We start from the raw sequence: 15,750 nt of genomic DNA, 5'->3' as shown, positions 1-15,750 counted from the left end.
TGTGTCGACCAATGGAACGCGCCGAGCGTCCGTGGGGTTCCTGACAGAAAACCCCGGGCGCAGTAGAGAAGGAAGGAGCGGGGTGGGGCGCATGCGCCGCCGCCGTCGGTGCGAGGAGGCCGTGGCCGGGCAGCGGGGAAGCGGCGGGTCCTTGGGGCTCCGTGCGGGTCCTGCCCGCTCCTAACGGAGCTTTCCCTCGGGCGGAAGTGCGGGGCGGCCCGCCGGGCGCTGCGGAGCCCGGAGCTGTGTTTTATGGCCTAGGAGGAGGCGGAGGCGGCTTCCTTCCCCGAGCCGTTGGCATCCCGGAGCCTGCCCTGCCCGCAGCGATGGAGGAGGGCAGCTGAGGGACCCCGGCCCATTCCTTGCCCCGGGGCGGGTCCGCACTGTCAGCTTGGCCCCGCGGGGTGCCCCTCCCTGTGGCCTGCGCTGGGTACCGGAGATGGAAGAAAAGGAGCGGTGTGGCAGCATCCAGCTGGCACCTTGAGACTGACGGGATCCGTATCTTTTGCTTATCTCTCTGCTTTTTGTTTGTTTTTTGTTCTGTGTGTGTGTGTGTGTGTGTGTGTGTGTGTGTGTGGTGTTTTATGGGGTATGGGAGAAAGGAGGTGGTCGTTAAAGCCAGCCATCAGAGGCAGTTACTGAATAAACTGAAGCACGAGAGGGGGGTTGGTGAGGTGAGAGCAGCCCTTGCCTATAAAATAAAGGGGCCACACGCTGCTGCTGTGACTCTGAGGAAGGGACCTCGGCCTGCTGAGTTTCTCACCTCCTGCCTCACCATCCGCCCTGTGAGAAGATGAGTTGCGTGCCATGGAAAGGTGACAAGGCCAAATCGGAGTCCCCTGAGCCGCCCCAGCTGCCGCCGCTACATATTTACCACGAGAAGCAGCGCAGGGAGCTGTGTGCCCTCCATGCCCTCAACAATGTCTTCCAGGACAGCAACGCCTTCACCAGGGAAACCCTGCAGGAGATTTTTCAGAGGTATGGCACTCTGCACTGACTGAAGCATTTGCTTCCTTTGGTGCTTAGAGGGATTTGCAGGTCTCATTTTTGGGGATAAATAGAAGTATTCAGAATACACTGCCGCTTTGAGTTAGCATGGTTCTTTTTTGCCCTGTTCTTTTCCTCTTTTTTTTTTTTTTTTTTTTTTTTTCTTTTTTCCATAGAGAAAATCCCCTCTTATTCTTGTTTCTCAGACTGTTCAACGTGTCTGAGAGCTTTACTGCCTGTTCTGCTATGTAGTTGCACTGCATCCACCTTAATGCATCTTCTGTTTTCTGCCCCTGACTCCTGTCAGTGTGTTACTTCATGCAGTAAAAGATCTGGGCAGTGAAGGTGGCTGGGATGACAAAGGGTTCATCGTGAGAGTTCATAGTGATAGGACAAGAGGGAGTGGTTTTAAACTGAGACAGGGGAGGTTTAGGTTAGATTTTAAGAAGAAGTTTTTCGCCCAGAGGGTGGTGATGCAATGGAAACAGGCTGCCCAAGGAGGCTGTGGATGCCCCATCCCTGGAGGTGCTCAAGGCCAGGCTGGATGTGGCTCTGGGCAGCCTGGTCTGCTGGTTGGAGACCCTGCACATAGCAGGGGGTTGAAACTAGATGATCACTGTGATCCTTTTCAACCCAGGCCATTCTGTGATTCCGTAAAAACTTCTCAATTTAGTACCGTAGAACTTTGATGCTGGACATTAAAGCTTTGTCAACTTACTCAAGCAGTTAAATGAAATTCCTCAAATTTTGCAGCCTTTTTTATTTCCTTGCAGGGAGACCCTGCTTACCAAACAGGATTTAATCTCAGTAGCTAGAGCCATGTTTTCTGCAGTGTTGGCTGAGCTCTTCCTGGCAGCTTCACGTAGTTACTAAAGGCATTCTTGAGTCTTACACGGGAAATTGTAATTGATGAATGTGCCTTGCAAAATAACTCTGTTGTATGGCTGTTTATTTCATGTTGTTTAACACTTTGTGGAGTTGTCCTGAGGGTGCCTTTAAAAATTCCAATGACTTTAATTGATGAAGCTAAGGAACGGGGAAGTAAATGGAGTCTCCCTGTAGCATTTGCTCTCTGTATCTAATCTTCACTGAGGTTATGGTTGAGTCCTTATTTCTAGTAGCTGACAGCACCTTGTGTTAGTAAGGCATAGGGAACAGCTCTCCATGGCAGCAGTTAGGCTGGAGGTGCTGCTGGACAAAGTTCCCTGCCAATACTGCTACCACCCTAAAAATCTGAAGTTTTATTGCATTGGGGCTCGGCTTGTCATACATGTGCCTTCCTTTCTTTAGTGAACAAAATGTGGTGATAAGCAGCTACAAATATCAGATGGAAGTGCTATTTACAATGGTAGTGTAAATAAAATGCCTGTTCATGAAGAGGAGCTGATCGACAGCACTTTGTCCAGCATAAAGGCTCTGTGGTTTTGTTCCAGAGTAGCAATTGTCAGAGCTGTAATCACTGATGGATTTCTACTGGCCTGAAGTAAACAGAGGCAGTTCCTGTGGTGGAAGTGGTGTGATGATCTAATTAGTTGGTTTTCTCTGGGTGTGGTGAGAGAGAATTAATGTGCAGCATGGAACTTCTCAGAAAGCATCGAGGCGCTCATCTGGTGAGACCTCTTGCCCCATGAGGAAGAATTTCTTAAATTCCAAACTGGTGTTGTCTCCTGTTGGTCTTCAGATGGAGGTATGCAGGCTGATCCAACCCCACAGCAGTCGTTGAAGCAGCATTTGGGCAACGATCTCAAAAATATGGTTTGAATTTGAGGTGGTTCCGTGGAGCCAGGAGTTGGACTCTGTGATCCTTGTGGGTTCCTTCCAATTCACAATGTTCTAAATGGATGAGCTACAAGGAATGCATAGCAATTGCCTCCTCCTTTGCCTCTCTGTGGAGTTGCTACTTGTTTGTAGCTCTTTGGCTTCACTTTAAGTGGCTTGGTCTCAGCCATGCTTTATACATCATTTTTCCACATGTTTTTCCCATGTCCAGTCATACACTGGGTTCTACTGAATATGACAAAAAGACTGATGAGTATTTTAATAAGCTACAGAAACGTCGCTAGGCATCATTTTTTTTTTATTATTTTAAGCTTAGTGTTGACATGGTAATGAACTCACAAATGAGCTTTCCCTGGCTGACCACATCCCTTGAAAAATAATTGAAGTGTGTTTCTTAATCATTCATTTCCCTTTTGCTGCATCCCATTGCTCCAGGCCAGTGTAGCGTGATCGTTATCATCATCTCCAGTATGTGCCAAAGCATGTCCTGAGCTCCCCTCTGGTTCTGTAGTCCTCCCTCTCTTCTTTCCTCTAACAGGTGAACCATCTTTTTGCTGTTTCTCTGCCTTTTGTTTCAGGAAGTAAGATTGCTTGTTCCTGTTGTTGCATGGAGATGCCAACAAAACCACTTCACTCGAGTCTGTTTCTTGATATCTGGTTAGAAAAGAGCTTTGTGTTGGAGTTGATGAAGGTCTGTGACTTTGGGAAACTCAAGGATTGTTTCCTGTAGTTCTGTTCAGCTTCATCAGTCTTGCCCGGATTAATCTCTAGATAATGTTATTGTTCCTTGTTTAGTCCACAATCCTTCAGCTGATGGTTGTGTACCATATTGAAGTGTATGTGAGCAGAAATGAGACAAGGTGGCTTTTGATGAAGGCTTTCTGGTGGGTAACAGTTCTGAGTGTCACCTCTGTTTTTTATCATTTCTGGCCTTTGTAAGTTACAGGAGAGAACAAAGATAAGTGCATTTGCCAGATATTTGCCTGCGAATGAGCTAGTCTTTGGAAAACTGTGCCACAAGAGGGTGCTTGTGTAAACCAAAGGGCTCTTAGCTGGGAGGCTTTCCTATCTTGCCAGCACTCATGAGAGATACTGAAGCAGTGTTCTTGAGGAATTAATTGTAGCCCAGTGCTCTTGCTTTATGGTGATGCTGGACAGGCTGTGATGAGCTATAGAAGCATCTGTGATCTGTAAGACGTGCCAGAGACTTGGAGACTGGGAACTGATTTTCTGCAAACGTCCCTGCCTTGCTGAGAACTGCTCAGTGGCAGATATTAGTAGATTTTTGTGTTACCACATTGTTTGAGGCTGTTCTGCTGCAGTTTGCTGCCCTGAAGGAGAACTGATGTGGAAGGTTATCTGCCTGTACCTTATCTAGCCTCACTTGGTCTGAAATGTAACACTCACCTGGTCAGGGGGGTTACAGGGGTCAGAGCTGGCACGAAGGAAAGGCAGAGGAAACATGGATATCAGGTGCCATGAAACATCTGAACCTTGTGCCAGCACAGCTAGTGGAGTCCTCGCCAATCAGAAGAGCAACCCATTGCAATGGGATAGAGCTGAGGCTTGGCTTTCTCCTGTTTGCCATTGCATGACCTTGCTCCTCTAGGCTCTCAGTTTCCCTCCGTGCCCATCCTCCCAGCTGCTGAAGCCCATTTGTCCTCCTCACATTAACTCACTATCTCGTTTTCTCTGCTTGCAGTGTTTATCTGAGAGGGGTGAGGGTTGCATATCTCCATCTCTTATGTCTTGTATCCATTTTCGGTATTTGTAGACAGTAAAGACTTTCTCACCTCTTTTGCATATTACATGATGGACTCTGATTCTGGATTTTTGGATTCTACAGTCATGCAAGTGATGTCTAGGCAGGGTTTGTTTTTTTTTTTTAAGCTTAAAAGGTGGTTATTTTATTTTTTTTTAACAGCAATGACAGTGCTTTAGAAACTTTCAAGCCCAAATATTTCCACAGCTTTATGTATGAACATTCTTTTCACTTACCACTGGGGGGAAAACAACCTTTAACTGCAGGCAGCCCACCCTGGGTCTCATCTGCTCTTAAAGACTGCTGTTGACTTCAACACCTGAAGCTGTGGTAGCTGTTGTTCCAAATGGCAAACCAGCATTTACTCCAATTCTGAACTAGGGGAAAATAATAAAAGTGGCATCCTGAAATACCAGTTCAATGCACGTGGAATGTTGGCAATTTTTCACTACAAAGCTAGAATCTTTGGCAGTTTTGCTCATCAAAGTAACTGTTAATGCATTATTTAGCCCTCTCAACCTCTTGGCTTAAGGGAGAAGGGGCAGAGTGAAATAGTTCACTTCTAAGAAAGCAAATCTCCTGAAAACGGACTTCAAGTTACACAGCAGTTTTGGAATATGGGTTTGACAAGCATCTGCTAGAGCACTTCTTGTTCTGTTTCCAGGCTGTCTCCCAACACCATGGTGACGCCACACAAAAAGAGCATGCTGGGGAATGGGAACTACGACGTGAACGTGATCATGGCAGCACTTCAGACCAAAGGATATGAGGCAGTTTGGTGGGACAAGCGCAGGTATTCAGAAATTGTGTAATTCCAGACATGGCTGCCAACTGTAAAGCTGAAAACGAAAACCAAGAACCAGATGGCAGTCAAATACCAGAGCGTAATCTTGTTGCTGTTTGTTTTCTGTACCCTTTTAGGGATGTTAATGTCATTGCCCTGTCTAACGTGATGGGTTTCATCATGAATCTGCCCTCCAGCCTTTGCTGGGGTCCCTTGAAGCTCCCCCTCAAGCGGCAGCACTGGATCTGCGTCCGGGAGGTGGGGGGCACTTACTATAACCTCGACTCCAAACTCAAGATGCCTGAGTGGATTGGAGGTGAAAGTGAGCTCAGGTAAGTCTTCTCCACCCCCTTGTTATGTGTTTGTGGGTTTGTATTCAGGTATTTCCTACTGGAAGGAGTGAATTCGTTCTTAGACACTTAGTGGAAGCATTTATGGCTGAATTGCAGTACCAAATATTTGATGGTAATAAGATTTGCTTACATCTGTGTGGTGGTTCTGTTCTGATGGGAAGTTCAGGTCCACCACTCCTCTCTGTCACTACTCCCCCACTGTTCTTTTGAGGAGAAAAAATAGGATAAGGACAGCGAGATTGGTCAAAGTTACCAATGTGGGCAAATCAGATTCAGTATATGGGGATTACTAAAATTTATTGTCTGCTATTAACAGAGTAGAGCAGCGAGAGCTGAAAGTGAACTAAAAACACCTTCCCCTTCCACCCCCAAAGAGGCTCAAGGGAGTTGGGGCTGCAGTCAGTCCGTAACACTTCATCTCTGCTGATCTGTAGTCACTCTGCCCTTGTGTGAGCGTGGGGTCCCTCCCCAGCGCGCCATCTTCTCGACCTGATCCCACGTGGGCTTCCCATAGGCTGCAGCTCTCCAAGCACTGATCAAACATGGCACCATACCGGAAGGCCCACCCTTCAGGAGCTGCTCTGCACGATCCCTGTGGGAGGCAGCCCCTCTCAGCTCTCCTGCCCCACAGACTGCAGGTCTGGTCCAGGACTTCTCCTGTGGGGGCTCTCCATGGGCTGTGCCTCCTTCAGGCTGTGTCCACTGCTGCGCTGTGGGCTCCTCCATGGCTGCATGTGGAGATCTGCTCTCCGCGGTGGGGATGGTGGAGGGGCAGGGGACAGCCTGCTCCTTCATGGGCCTCTCCTGGGCTGTGAGAGCACCTCCTTCTGAACTGAACTTGGTGCCTGAAGGGCTGTCTTATCTCTCCGTTTTTACTCCTCTCTCCCAGCTGTTGTTGTGCAGCATTTTTTTTTCCTTTCTTAAATCTGTTCTCCCAGAGCACAACCAGCATTGTTCATGGCTCAGCTCTGGTCAGCAGTGGGACCTTCTGGGGCAGCTGAAGCTGGCTCTCATCTGATGTGGGGCAGCTGTTGGGTGGCCCTTTCCACTACAGAAAAGCTTCTCTGCATAAGCCCAATGTCATTTATATCTTATTTGTGCGAAGCTAGGAAAATACTTTAGCCAACAGAGGTTTCTGAGAGCTCAGGAGAGCCTAATTTCATCTGTTACAGAGCTGGCTCTATCACTAGGAATCACTGTCACTCTGTCACTAGTAAAGGCCAAGTCTGGCACCAGTGAGTGATGCCTGCAACTAAACGTGCTGTGCTTCACTGTCTCCTTGAATGTGAGACCTTTGCCTATTCAGTACTGTGTGTTCCCAACAAAATCTCCTCAGATTAGGAGTGCAGCCCTATTCTTGACTGTTTGCCTATTTCAGTGTACGTTGCACATCTGGTTTGATTCCCCTCTGCTCTTCACTCTTAATACAGATGGTTGGTGTGATTTGCTTTGACTGTAAAACCCAGCCTGTCCTTAGTTGCCATTCTGCTGCCATTCTGTCCTGTTCTAAAGTGTACAGATGGCGTTGCTGTCTCAACTAGACTTGTTCTAACTTAAGGGAGCAATATTTCCAGCGCCTGTCATGTCATTCCAGTCTTGACAAATTGGTTATAAGCCTTTTGTGAGCTCCCAGGGTAGAACAACACAGTACTGGATCTACTGTGCAGAACTAATTGGAGTTTTTTTTTTTTTTTGTTCCAGTCTTGGGTGTGCTGTTCTCTAGCAATAAATAAGGGCTTCCCACATGCTGAATTTGAGAAGTTGGGCAGAAAGATATGGGAGAAAGCATTGATTTGATTTTAATGGTTATTGAATTGCCTCCATGTTTGGTATGAGGAAAAAGCATATGGACAAGAAGGGGGCTGCAGAGCCGTGTCAGGCGACTGAGTGGTTCTGTGCTGCTGTGACCCGTGATGATGACATCCTAATGGCAGTGTTTTGCTTTTTTTTCCTGCTTGTTTTTCCCACAAACATGTGCTGGATTTGTTGAAGTTACTTTCAGTTAAAGTGTGGTTCTTGGTCTTGGACACCCAAAGAAACTTTGTTTTTAATCGCTGTTTTTGCCACCTTGGAAAGCTGGGGTGTGACATCTGTGTAGATCTCTCAACTGAAGCAATCATGTCTATCTGATTCTGCAGTAGCTTGCTGGGTACAGATGTATTGAATCTAGAGCTTTTGTTCAGTTTTCTGTCAGAAAATAATGAGGTGAGATGATGTTCCTCTCATTTCTTGTCATATTTGCATGGCTAGCTGTGTGTAGTTGTAGAAGACTGTAGAAGTTGTGCATTCAGTTGTGCTTATTCCTGTTTCTCCTTACTGTAGGAAATTTTTGAAACACCAGCTAAGAGGAAAGAACTGTGAACTCCTGCTGGTGGTGCCAGAGGAGGTGGAAGCACATCAGAGCTGGAGAGCTGACGTGTGACCTGGACCAACTGTCCTCTCACTACAGCTCTGCCCCTTTCTGGAACTCATGATGTCCTGAAACCTGGATAATGGGTGCCCCAACTCTTCTCTTCCAGAACTTCCTTTGTTAGGCTCTTTCCTTTCTTCCTTGGTGCAATAGGGCGGTGGCGTAGGACACTGGGGGTAGTGGGTGGGGGGTACTGAGGGCAGAGCGGAGGAAACTGGAAGCCATTCAACTGATAGAAAAGGTGGATGAGCTGCGTGCTCTTCAGCTAACTAGAAGGTGTTGCTCTCTCTAAAGCTGTGCTTCAGGGCCAGGTTTTTTGGAAGCCTCCAACCTCTCTTTCTCTGTGTTGCCCAAGGCTGTGTATTGTGGCACAGCGTTCCTTTAGAGCTCACTGGGGAGGAGCAGGGGCCAAGCACGTTGTCGCTCCTTCAAAAGCCTCTCCCTCCAAAACAAGTTGTCTTGAAGGCGATTGTGACTTGTAAGGGTCTCTCAGGACACACTCAAAACACTAGGAATGGTAGGGTGTTCAGCACGACCCTCTGCTTGGTAGGGATGGTTTGTGCCCAGAGTTAGAGGGGAGGGGTGAGTTTAAAAAATAAAAGAAGTCACCTTTCAGAAAATTCTTTGAGTAACTAGAGGATTCTTCCCCAGTATCTCCAAGGATTTCCATGGCCAAGTGGTTGTTTGGCAACGTGTGGCTTGCTAAGGCAGTGCAAAAACAGCAGGCACAAGCTAATGGGGGAGTATCAGGTTTCTGAACTAGAGGCTGAAGTCTGCCTGGGTTTTGTGCTATGTTGGGTTTTAATATATATATATATATATTTTTGTTTTTTTTTAAACATCTGAAGCTATTTTGGTTTTCTGCATGAACACCCAGTAGTTTAGGGGCTGCTTGGAAAGAAAAATAAAATCTGAATGGGTTTTAAGAGGAAATAATTATCTTCCAGAAGTCTAGCTCACGATCACAAATGCTACGCAGAGTGTCCCAGAAGGAGCTTTCCTATGAGTGAGCTGGTCACAAAAGGAGAAAAAAATGTATATAACAATAACTTGAGGAGGGAAGTCTTAGATAGTCAGCTTCTGCCTCTTGATAGTTATTAGCAGCCAATATGGGAGATGCAGAGGGTCCACCAGAATCATCAGGCGTTAGAGCGTGGGGCCTAGTGGTTGAATCAGCTTCTCTTTTAGTGTTGGCTGACAAACATTCCATTAATGAGTGAATTGCTTTTTCCTCCTCTTCTTTCCATGGGGGGGAAAAAAGTGATGAAACATGGAGACTCTAAGAGGGATCTTTGTTGTTTCTCTGTCGCTTAGGCCAGCTGTAGCTCAGTTGCTGCTTCCAAGCAGGAGGAAGCACTGAGCTGAGGACAGGGCTCCATGCGTTCAGCTCTTCCTGGCTGAGCTGCCATTTGCTTCTCTCTTTACGCACGTGGGGGCTCAGCTAAATGGTAACTGCTGGAAAGGGATGGAGCTCCTCAAACAATTCTGCTCTGCCAGTAGGGAATTCTCATTCTGGTGGCACTGGGGCTTTCAGAAGGAGGGCTGTGGGCTGTAACTACCTTTTCTCAGTTGCCTGTCTCTTGAGAGCTCAGCAAAGCGTGAGCAGACGTTCGAAGCCAAGCGAGAGACTGCTAACTCACACCTTGTTACCAAGACTGGAGGCAGTGTGACAACAGGACGAGCGTGGTGTTCGCTGAGCCCCGGACATCCCACAAGCACCATTTTGCAGTCTTCTGAGCACAGCCTCCAAAAGTCAAGGGCAAATGGCTCTTATGTTTTAAATACCCAGCGTTTCTAGAACAAGTCCTGTTTCGTAACACATTCCAATGACCAATACCAGCTGGTGGAGTTTTTAAACACTTTACAAGCAGGATGCAAAGCCTGCAGGCATTCTGCTCATGACTTGAAGCCATTTCTTCGAGAGGAAGGGGGAGAAAAAAAAAATCTCTACAGCAACATTTTTCTATGCTGCGTGAAACCGCACTTTGGAGAAACCGTTTGCATGGAAACTGCAAGCCAATAGATCAGTGCACAATATGCAAAGATGTTTTAAAATATTTTGGGGCTACTTTCCTCTCCTTGTATGTCAGCACCTCTCCTGTGGGGGGAAAATAGTGTGATCCAGCTGCTCAGGTAAAGGGAAACTGAATGATCACACCCCTGGGGCAAGCAAGGCTGCTGGACAGAGGGTGGGCAGACCAGTCCAGTCCCACTGCTTGGGAGTGGGAAAAGCCCAAGTTTGTTTTCTTGCTTGTTTGGTTTTTGTTAGAGCCTTGTCTTGGGTTTGTTTACAGAGATGTATTTTGTTTAACCAAAAATGGAAAAGAAAAAAAAAAAAACATTTCCATATAAATGTCTTATCACTTCTGTATGTTCAACTGAATTGTTCTGTAACAAAGTATGTAAAGGAAAAATAAACTTTTTTTTTTTTTTTTCTTTGGTTAAAAACTGAATGATATTAAGAACCTTCAGCCTTGGTTCCTGGTGCTTGAGGTAGAATGGTGGACAGAAATTCTAGCACCTCTATGAGAACTCCCTTAAATTACCCCAAATGTTTGGAGTCCCCTCCCCGGGAGATCTGTGCATGAACTGGAAGGGCAGAGCCACTTAAACTTCAGTGGCACCAATGCTCCAGGAAAGAAGCATCCTCTTCAAGGAACATCTGTTAAAACCACACTGCTCAGGTTGGATTTATTTAATATTCAATACAAAAAAATATGCAACCGATTTCTGAAATTCTGCTTTATGATGCAGAGGATCAGCACTGATGTGATTCTCATTAACCCCCTCTGCCACTCCCTTGGTACTCACACGCACACACACAATGTTGCAGTGAAAGTATTTGCACACACATCTTCCCAGAGAATTTTTTTCTACAGGGTACAGATACCCTCAACTCTCCTTCTTCCTTTGCTTCATCTGCTGGGAGAGTTGCTTCTTGTTCTGTCACTGATGCTCTCAGGCCTTGAGTTAGCCAGGAAAAGATTTGTGTTTGACTGTTGCTGTCTGAAGCCCAACTTGTGCCCCAAGGTGGTTTTTCTGGGAAGCGAGGAGTCCAGAACAGGAACTCCATGATTTCAAGTCTCTGTAACCGATTACAGTGTACTGATTGAGCAAAAGAAAAGACTCGTGACTTCTACAGGGGAAGAATGCAGACAGGAGCCATCATCAGGTCCAGACAGGGGGCTTCCCCCCTCCCCCACAGTATGAACAGGTCAATGTCCCAAAATATAACCAAAAATAAAAACAGAACCAAAAAAATAAATGCCCTGACCCAACAAATCAACAGTTCAATATATCATCATCTCAAGGTCTTCCCACATGATACAAATCCAACGTGGCTGCAGCAAATTAGATTTTTCCGGGAAGTGGAGGCAGGGCCCCTGGCATGCCCCCAGACAGCCCTGTGTTGGGTCCTAAGAGAATCTGTAAGAGAGAGAGAGAGATCAGAAGCTTTGAGGATGCACCTCACTATCTGCCAGTAGGACTGGGAGAGCACAGCGAGGAAGTGTCCACCCCTGGGAGTAGACATTTAGCCCTTTCCCTCTCTGCAACAACCACCAGGTTCAGAGCTTCACCTCGCCAAACCCAGACCCGTGCGGTTGGATGCAGCTGTGCAGGCCAAGAGGAAGCTGCCTCGTGCTACTCCCCCAGGATGCAATCAGAGCACGCTGTGGGATGAGTGAGCCCACAGCACCAAACGCATCGCCTTTGCTTTTTGCTTCCAGAGCCGCAGCACCAGCTGATCACTGCGGGACTGAGCAGGCAGCCAGAGCCGCATCCAAACTGCAATGAGGGCGGGCGGTGCAGCTCCAGCCTCACCTGTCGCTGCTGCAGCTGCTGCTGTTGCTCCATCTGCAGCTTTTCGGTTTCAAACACGACGGGAAGAACTAAAATCATGAAGGAGGTGGTCCCGATCCACAGAGCTGCTCTAGAGAATCTGCGTGGAACAAAACGCATTAGGAAGACGAATCTCGGCAGCACAGTGGAGCAGCACTTGGATCCCTCCCTCGTTCCTTCTCCCCTTCCTCCAGGCCTTAGTCCGTCTGGAACCATCCGGCTTCCTCCCGGCCGCCGGAAAGCGGATCTCTCCGCAGCCCGCGGGCCTCGCCGCCCCTCACCTGTACATCTTCTGCGCTATCGCCAGCGACAGGTCGAAGGTGGCTCCGGCCGCCGAGCGCACGCTCTCGGGGAACATCTCGGTCAGCCCCCACAGCCGCTCCGCCAGCGTCTCGTCCAGCTGCGGGCGACAGCGCGGCGTCAGGCCTGCGGGCGCCCGACGGGGTCATCCCGCTCGCACGGCCCTCCCGGCCATCCCGGCCCTCCCCGCCACTGCGCTACCTCGTCGTCGTCGTCGTCATCCTCCAGCTCGTCCTCCAACTCCTCGGCCTTGCCCGCGCCGCCCTTGGGCAGCAGCTCCTCCGGGGACAGGGACGCAGCGGCAGCCATCCCCACCACCACCAGGGACGGAGCGGGCAGCGAGCCGGCGGAAGTGGAACTGCGGACTGAGCGGCCCCGGAAGAAAGGCGGCGCGCACAGCGCCCCCCGACGGCCGGGAGGTGTCACTCCCCAAAATACCACACCGCCTCAGATTCGGGTTCCAACGAACGTTTTAATGTGAGTTTTCATGTAAACGACGCCGAACGCTCGCGAACAAGCAAGGTCAGCGCTCCGCTCGCCAAAGGCCTTGCACAAAGCCAGGCTGTGAATCCAGGCATCAGCCGTGGCACAGATCTCTGCTCACGGGGAGGGCGGTGCTGCCAGGTTGTTGTGGAGCATGTGTACCTGCGGCTAACAGCCATGAGCGCTAAAAAGCGGTGAAGTGCTCCGGGAACAAACATGAGCGTTGGTGAACAGTGCACAGTGTGACGTGCTGGGATGCGGAGGCACCCTTACGCTGTACCGATGCAATACTGCAGGTATCTTGTCCCATGGAGCTACCTATATGTGGTACCAATACAGCCCAGACACCCCAGCCAGTCTCTGCCTGCAGGAACAGGGAAAGTCTCCCATGACCTCCTCTCCCTTCTCCCTCAGCCACCGCTTCTGTCATTTCCTCCTCCGGATGTGACTCTTCAGCTCCTCCAGCTCCTTCTCCATCAGGTGGGACTCGGCCGTGGTCTCAGAGAGCTGCAAGGCACAGTGAGCAACAGTAATGTGCTCCTTTAAGCACCACCCTACCAGAAGCTTTTCCAATTACACTGTTTTGTGACACAATCTTTCCAGAGGTGTCACTAAAATTTACAGCCACATCTAGCTCCAGTGTGAGAAAGCCTTTGCAATTTCAGTGAGAGGGAAGCTGAGGCTTCACACTTCACACTTCACCAAGACAGCCCAGAGAACCTGGAGGGCTATACTTCCTGCTAAGTGCAATGCCACAGTCACAGAAGCTACTTTCCACATTTAAAACATGGAAAGAACATAAAGAAGGAAAACGCTGAAGGAACACCTATTTCTTCAGGCTGACAGAAAGGCCAAATCATTTAGTATACTCAGAGTATACACACATTCTATTTCAGCAAAGAAACTCTACAGATTTTGAACGTGTAAAGCTGAATTTTGGTTAGTTCAGTGCTGGGGAATTCTGTCACCCATAGGCTTACATACAGAATAGATATAAGAGTGCTTGTCAGGCCACAAGGAAGATCCTAGAGCTTTAATCTTCTGTGACCTGACACAGCACAGCACTCCTGTCCAACTCAGCATTGCTAAGTGCTAAGCCAAGCTCTGCCCCTCGTCTTGCAGAGGGAGCAGATGAAGTCAGACCTTTCTCCCATGTTCACTCTGGCACCAAATTTTTTCTTGCACAGTATGGTAAAGCAGGAATGGAGTGCACTCTGCAGTGAGAACCACTTCCTTTGGTGCCCCCAGCACCTTTCACATCAGCATTTCCACTACTGAGGGCAGGCAGAAGTTCAGTACTCACCATGTCCAGCAGAATATCCACCTTCAGACGAAGGAGATTGTTTTCCTCCTCCAACTGCTGGTTGCGTTTGCGCAAGCGCTGCATTTCCCTGCGATCTCCCGTGAAGCTTCCCATTTCTGGAGGAAATAAGAGACCACACGGAGGGCCGTCAGCCAACCGTGACCACTGGAGGCCCCCCGCGCTGCACGGCACTACCTGCCACCCACTGGCCGTTCTCAAACTTGAGGCTCTGCCCCGTGAGGTTCATAGAGGGAGTGCCGTACTCCAGGCCCAGCTCGATCTCGCGGGTGGATCTGTCCAGCTGCAGAGAGAAGCAATTGTTGAGGTTGGAAAGGACCTCTTAAGATCATCTAGTCAGCCATCAACCCATCACCATTAAACCGTGTCCCTCAGTGCCACATCCAGAAGGTTGTGGAACACCTCCAGGGACGGTGACTGCAGCACCTCTCTGGGCAGCCTGTGCCGCTGCAGCACCGCTCTTTCTGGGAAGAAATCTTTCCTAACATCCAACCTGAAACTCCCCTGGCACAACTTGAGGCCATCGCCTCCCATCCTATCACTCGTTCCCTAGTTACTCACCACCACGCCCGCAGTTTCTCCCACCCAAACACACTGGAGGTGCCACCCAAGGGCTGGGAGGAACCAGCAGCCCCAACACTCACCAAGTGCAGGTTGGACAGCGAGGCGGCCTTCCGCGGCGGGGTCTTTTTAGGGCTGAAGGTGCTCCCGAAGAGAGGCATCGCTTCCTACCGCCACGTTCCTATCGCCGGGCCGCGTCCCAAGAACACAGTAGGGGCAGAGGCGCGGGCCGTTAGCCCTGCAACGAGTCCCTCCCGAAGGGCCCGCGCTGGGGGCAGGCAGCGGGCACCGCTTGCGAGAGAGCAGACGAGGAGCTCCCCGCTCCCCTCCCGCCGCGGCGCCCGGCTCAGCCCCGCCGTGCGGGGGCGGCGGCAGCCCTCTCCATCGGGATTCGCCTTCGTTCCGTGGGGGCAGCACCGCTTCGCTGAGCGGCGCCTGCGCCCCGCCGGCCCCCGCCGCTCCGCGCTGCGGGTCCGCCGCGTGGCCCGACGGCGGTTTGCGGCCGGCGCGTCGCCATGGAGACATCTGGGCCCCGCCGCTCCGCCCAGCTGCTGCGCTGAGCATGGGGCCTGGCGGTGGGGTTCCGGGCCTCGCGGGGGGAGTGGGTAGAGTTAGTGCGCAGCTGGGGGTACAGCCGTGATCAGACGGGGCTTCAGCGCCTGCCCACACACTGTCCACTTCAGAGAGCGGTAAGGTCTCCCTTGAGCTCCTCTTCTCCAGACTGAACAACTCCAGTTCCCTCAGCTGCTCCCCATCAGACTCGTGCTCCACACCCCTCACAGCTCCGCTGCCCTTTTCTGGACACGCTCCAGGGCCTCCGTGTCTTTTCTGCAGTGAAAGGCCCAGAACTGAGCACAGCACTCAGGGTGCAGACTCATAGCGCCGTGTTGTCCGTGCACTGAGCAAGGTGAGGGCCGTGGGAATACAGCATTAATATCAGAAAACCAAACTGGCTCATCCAGGGTCTTGCAGGGATTCAAAGCTCAGGGAAGCAGCAGGAAGTGGTGAGAAGAAATTCATCTGTAAAGAAAAACTGAGGGGAGGTGGGGGAGGCCAGTTAGCTCTCACATTCTTACCATAAGAGGCTGCTGTTTTGAGCGCAGAGCACGGGAGATGGGGCAGAGCTCACAGCCTTACTGCTCATCCGAGACAGAGATCACAGAATCATTA

At 49.9% G+C, this 15,750-nt stretch overlaps 3 protein-coding genes across 5 annotated transcripts in view; 1 reads left to right on the top strand and 2 right to left on the bottom strand.

Annotated features, from left to right (window-relative positions):
* CBY1 (chibby family member 1, beta catenin antagonist) overlaps positions 1-15,056 on the bottom strand; it is a 125,629-nt gene extending 110,573 nt beyond the window's left edge. Inside the window, exons 1-4 of one of the 2 annotated variants that reach the window (XR_008202781.1) lie at positions 14,664-15,056; positions 14,197-14,302; positions 14,002-14,117; positions 12,820-13,205 (exon numbers count right to left, since the gene is read on the bottom strand). Coding sequence is in view for 1 of the 2 variants with exons in the window: in XM_052668671.1 (XP_052524631.1) it covers positions 13,125-13,205; positions 14,002-14,117; positions 14,197-14,302; positions 14,664-14,741 (381 nt within the window). In the remaining variant the exon portion in view is untranslated. Of the gene's footprint in view, positions 1-12,667; positions 13,206-14,001; positions 14,118-14,196; positions 14,303-14,663 lie in introns of those variants that run through there. The other variant, XM_052668671.1, reaches the window with a different exon arrangement.
* On the top strand, positions 67-10,523 carry JOSD1 (Josephin domain containing 1). 2 transcript variants are annotated; one of them, XM_052668668.1, is made up of 4 exons: positions 67-978; positions 5,193-5,321; positions 5,450-5,644; positions 6,180-7,974. In XM_052668668.1, exons 1-4 carry the CDS (start codon positions 794-796, stop codon positions 6,199-6,201), a joined length of 531 nt encoding a protein of 176 aa, XP_052524628.1. In that variant the 5' UTR covers positions 67-793; the 3' UTR covers positions 6,202-7,974. The 2 variants fall into 2 exon arrangements, with proteins under 2 accessions (XP_052524628.1, XP_052524627.1); XM_052668667.1 differs by lacking the exon at positions 6,180-7,974 and adding an exon at positions 7,988-10,523 and having other exon boundaries at positions 69-978.
* On the bottom strand, positions 10,737-12,570 carry TOMM22 (translocase of outer mitochondrial membrane 22). Its single transcript, XM_052668670.1, has 4 exons — positions 12,417-12,570; positions 12,197-12,315; positions 11,898-12,015; positions 10,737-11,501 (listed from the first exon to the last, which is right to left on the bottom strand). The coding sequence occupies exons 1-4, from the start codon at positions 12,522-12,524 to the stop codon at positions 11,427-11,429; spliced, it is 420 nt and encodes a 139-aa protein (XP_052524630.1). The 5' UTR covers positions 12,525-12,570; the 3' UTR covers positions 10,737-11,426.
* Positions 15,057-15,750: the final 694 nt, after the last annotated feature.

The sequence above is a fragment of the Tympanuchus pallidicinctus genome, unplaced genomic scaffold, assembly GCF_026119805.1.
Source record: "Tympanuchus pallidicinctus isolate F22 unplaced genomic scaffold, pur_lepc_1.0 scaffold8, whole genome shotgun sequence".
Lineage (NCBI taxonomy): Eukaryota > Metazoa > Chordata > Aves > Galliformes > Phasianidae > Tympanuchus > Tympanuchus pallidicinctus.
Note: the sequence above shows the minus strand (reverse complement) of the source record. Positions and strands in the feature narration are given on the sequence as shown.

Bases quoted from the DNA above. Each gene is read 5' to 3' on its own strand.
- JOSD1 (XM_052668667.1), top strand. From the start codon at position 794: ATGAGTTGCGTGCCATGGAAAGGTGACAAGGCCAAATCGGAGTCCCCT. The intron at 979-5,192 runs GTATGGCACTCT...TTCTGTTTCCAG, and splicing joins CTGCAGGAGATTTTTCAGAG to GCTGTCTCCCAACACCATGG. The intron at 5,645-7,987 runs GTAAGTCTTCTC...TCCTTACTGTAG, and splicing joins GGAGGTGAAAGTGAGCTCAG to GAAATTTTTGAAACACCAGC.
- TOMM22 (XM_052668670.1), bottom strand. From the start codon at position 12,524: ATGGCTGCCGCTGCGTCCCTGTCCCCGGAGGAGCTGCTGCCCAAGGGC. The intron at 12,316-12,416 runs GTAGCGCAGTGG...TGTCGCCCGCAG, and splicing joins ATGACGACGACGACGACGAG to CTGGACGAGACGCTGGCGGA. The intron at 11,502-11,897 runs GTGAGGCTGGAG...TCTCTCTTACAG, and splicing joins AGCAGCTGCAGCAGCGACAG to ATTCTCTTAGGACCCAACAC.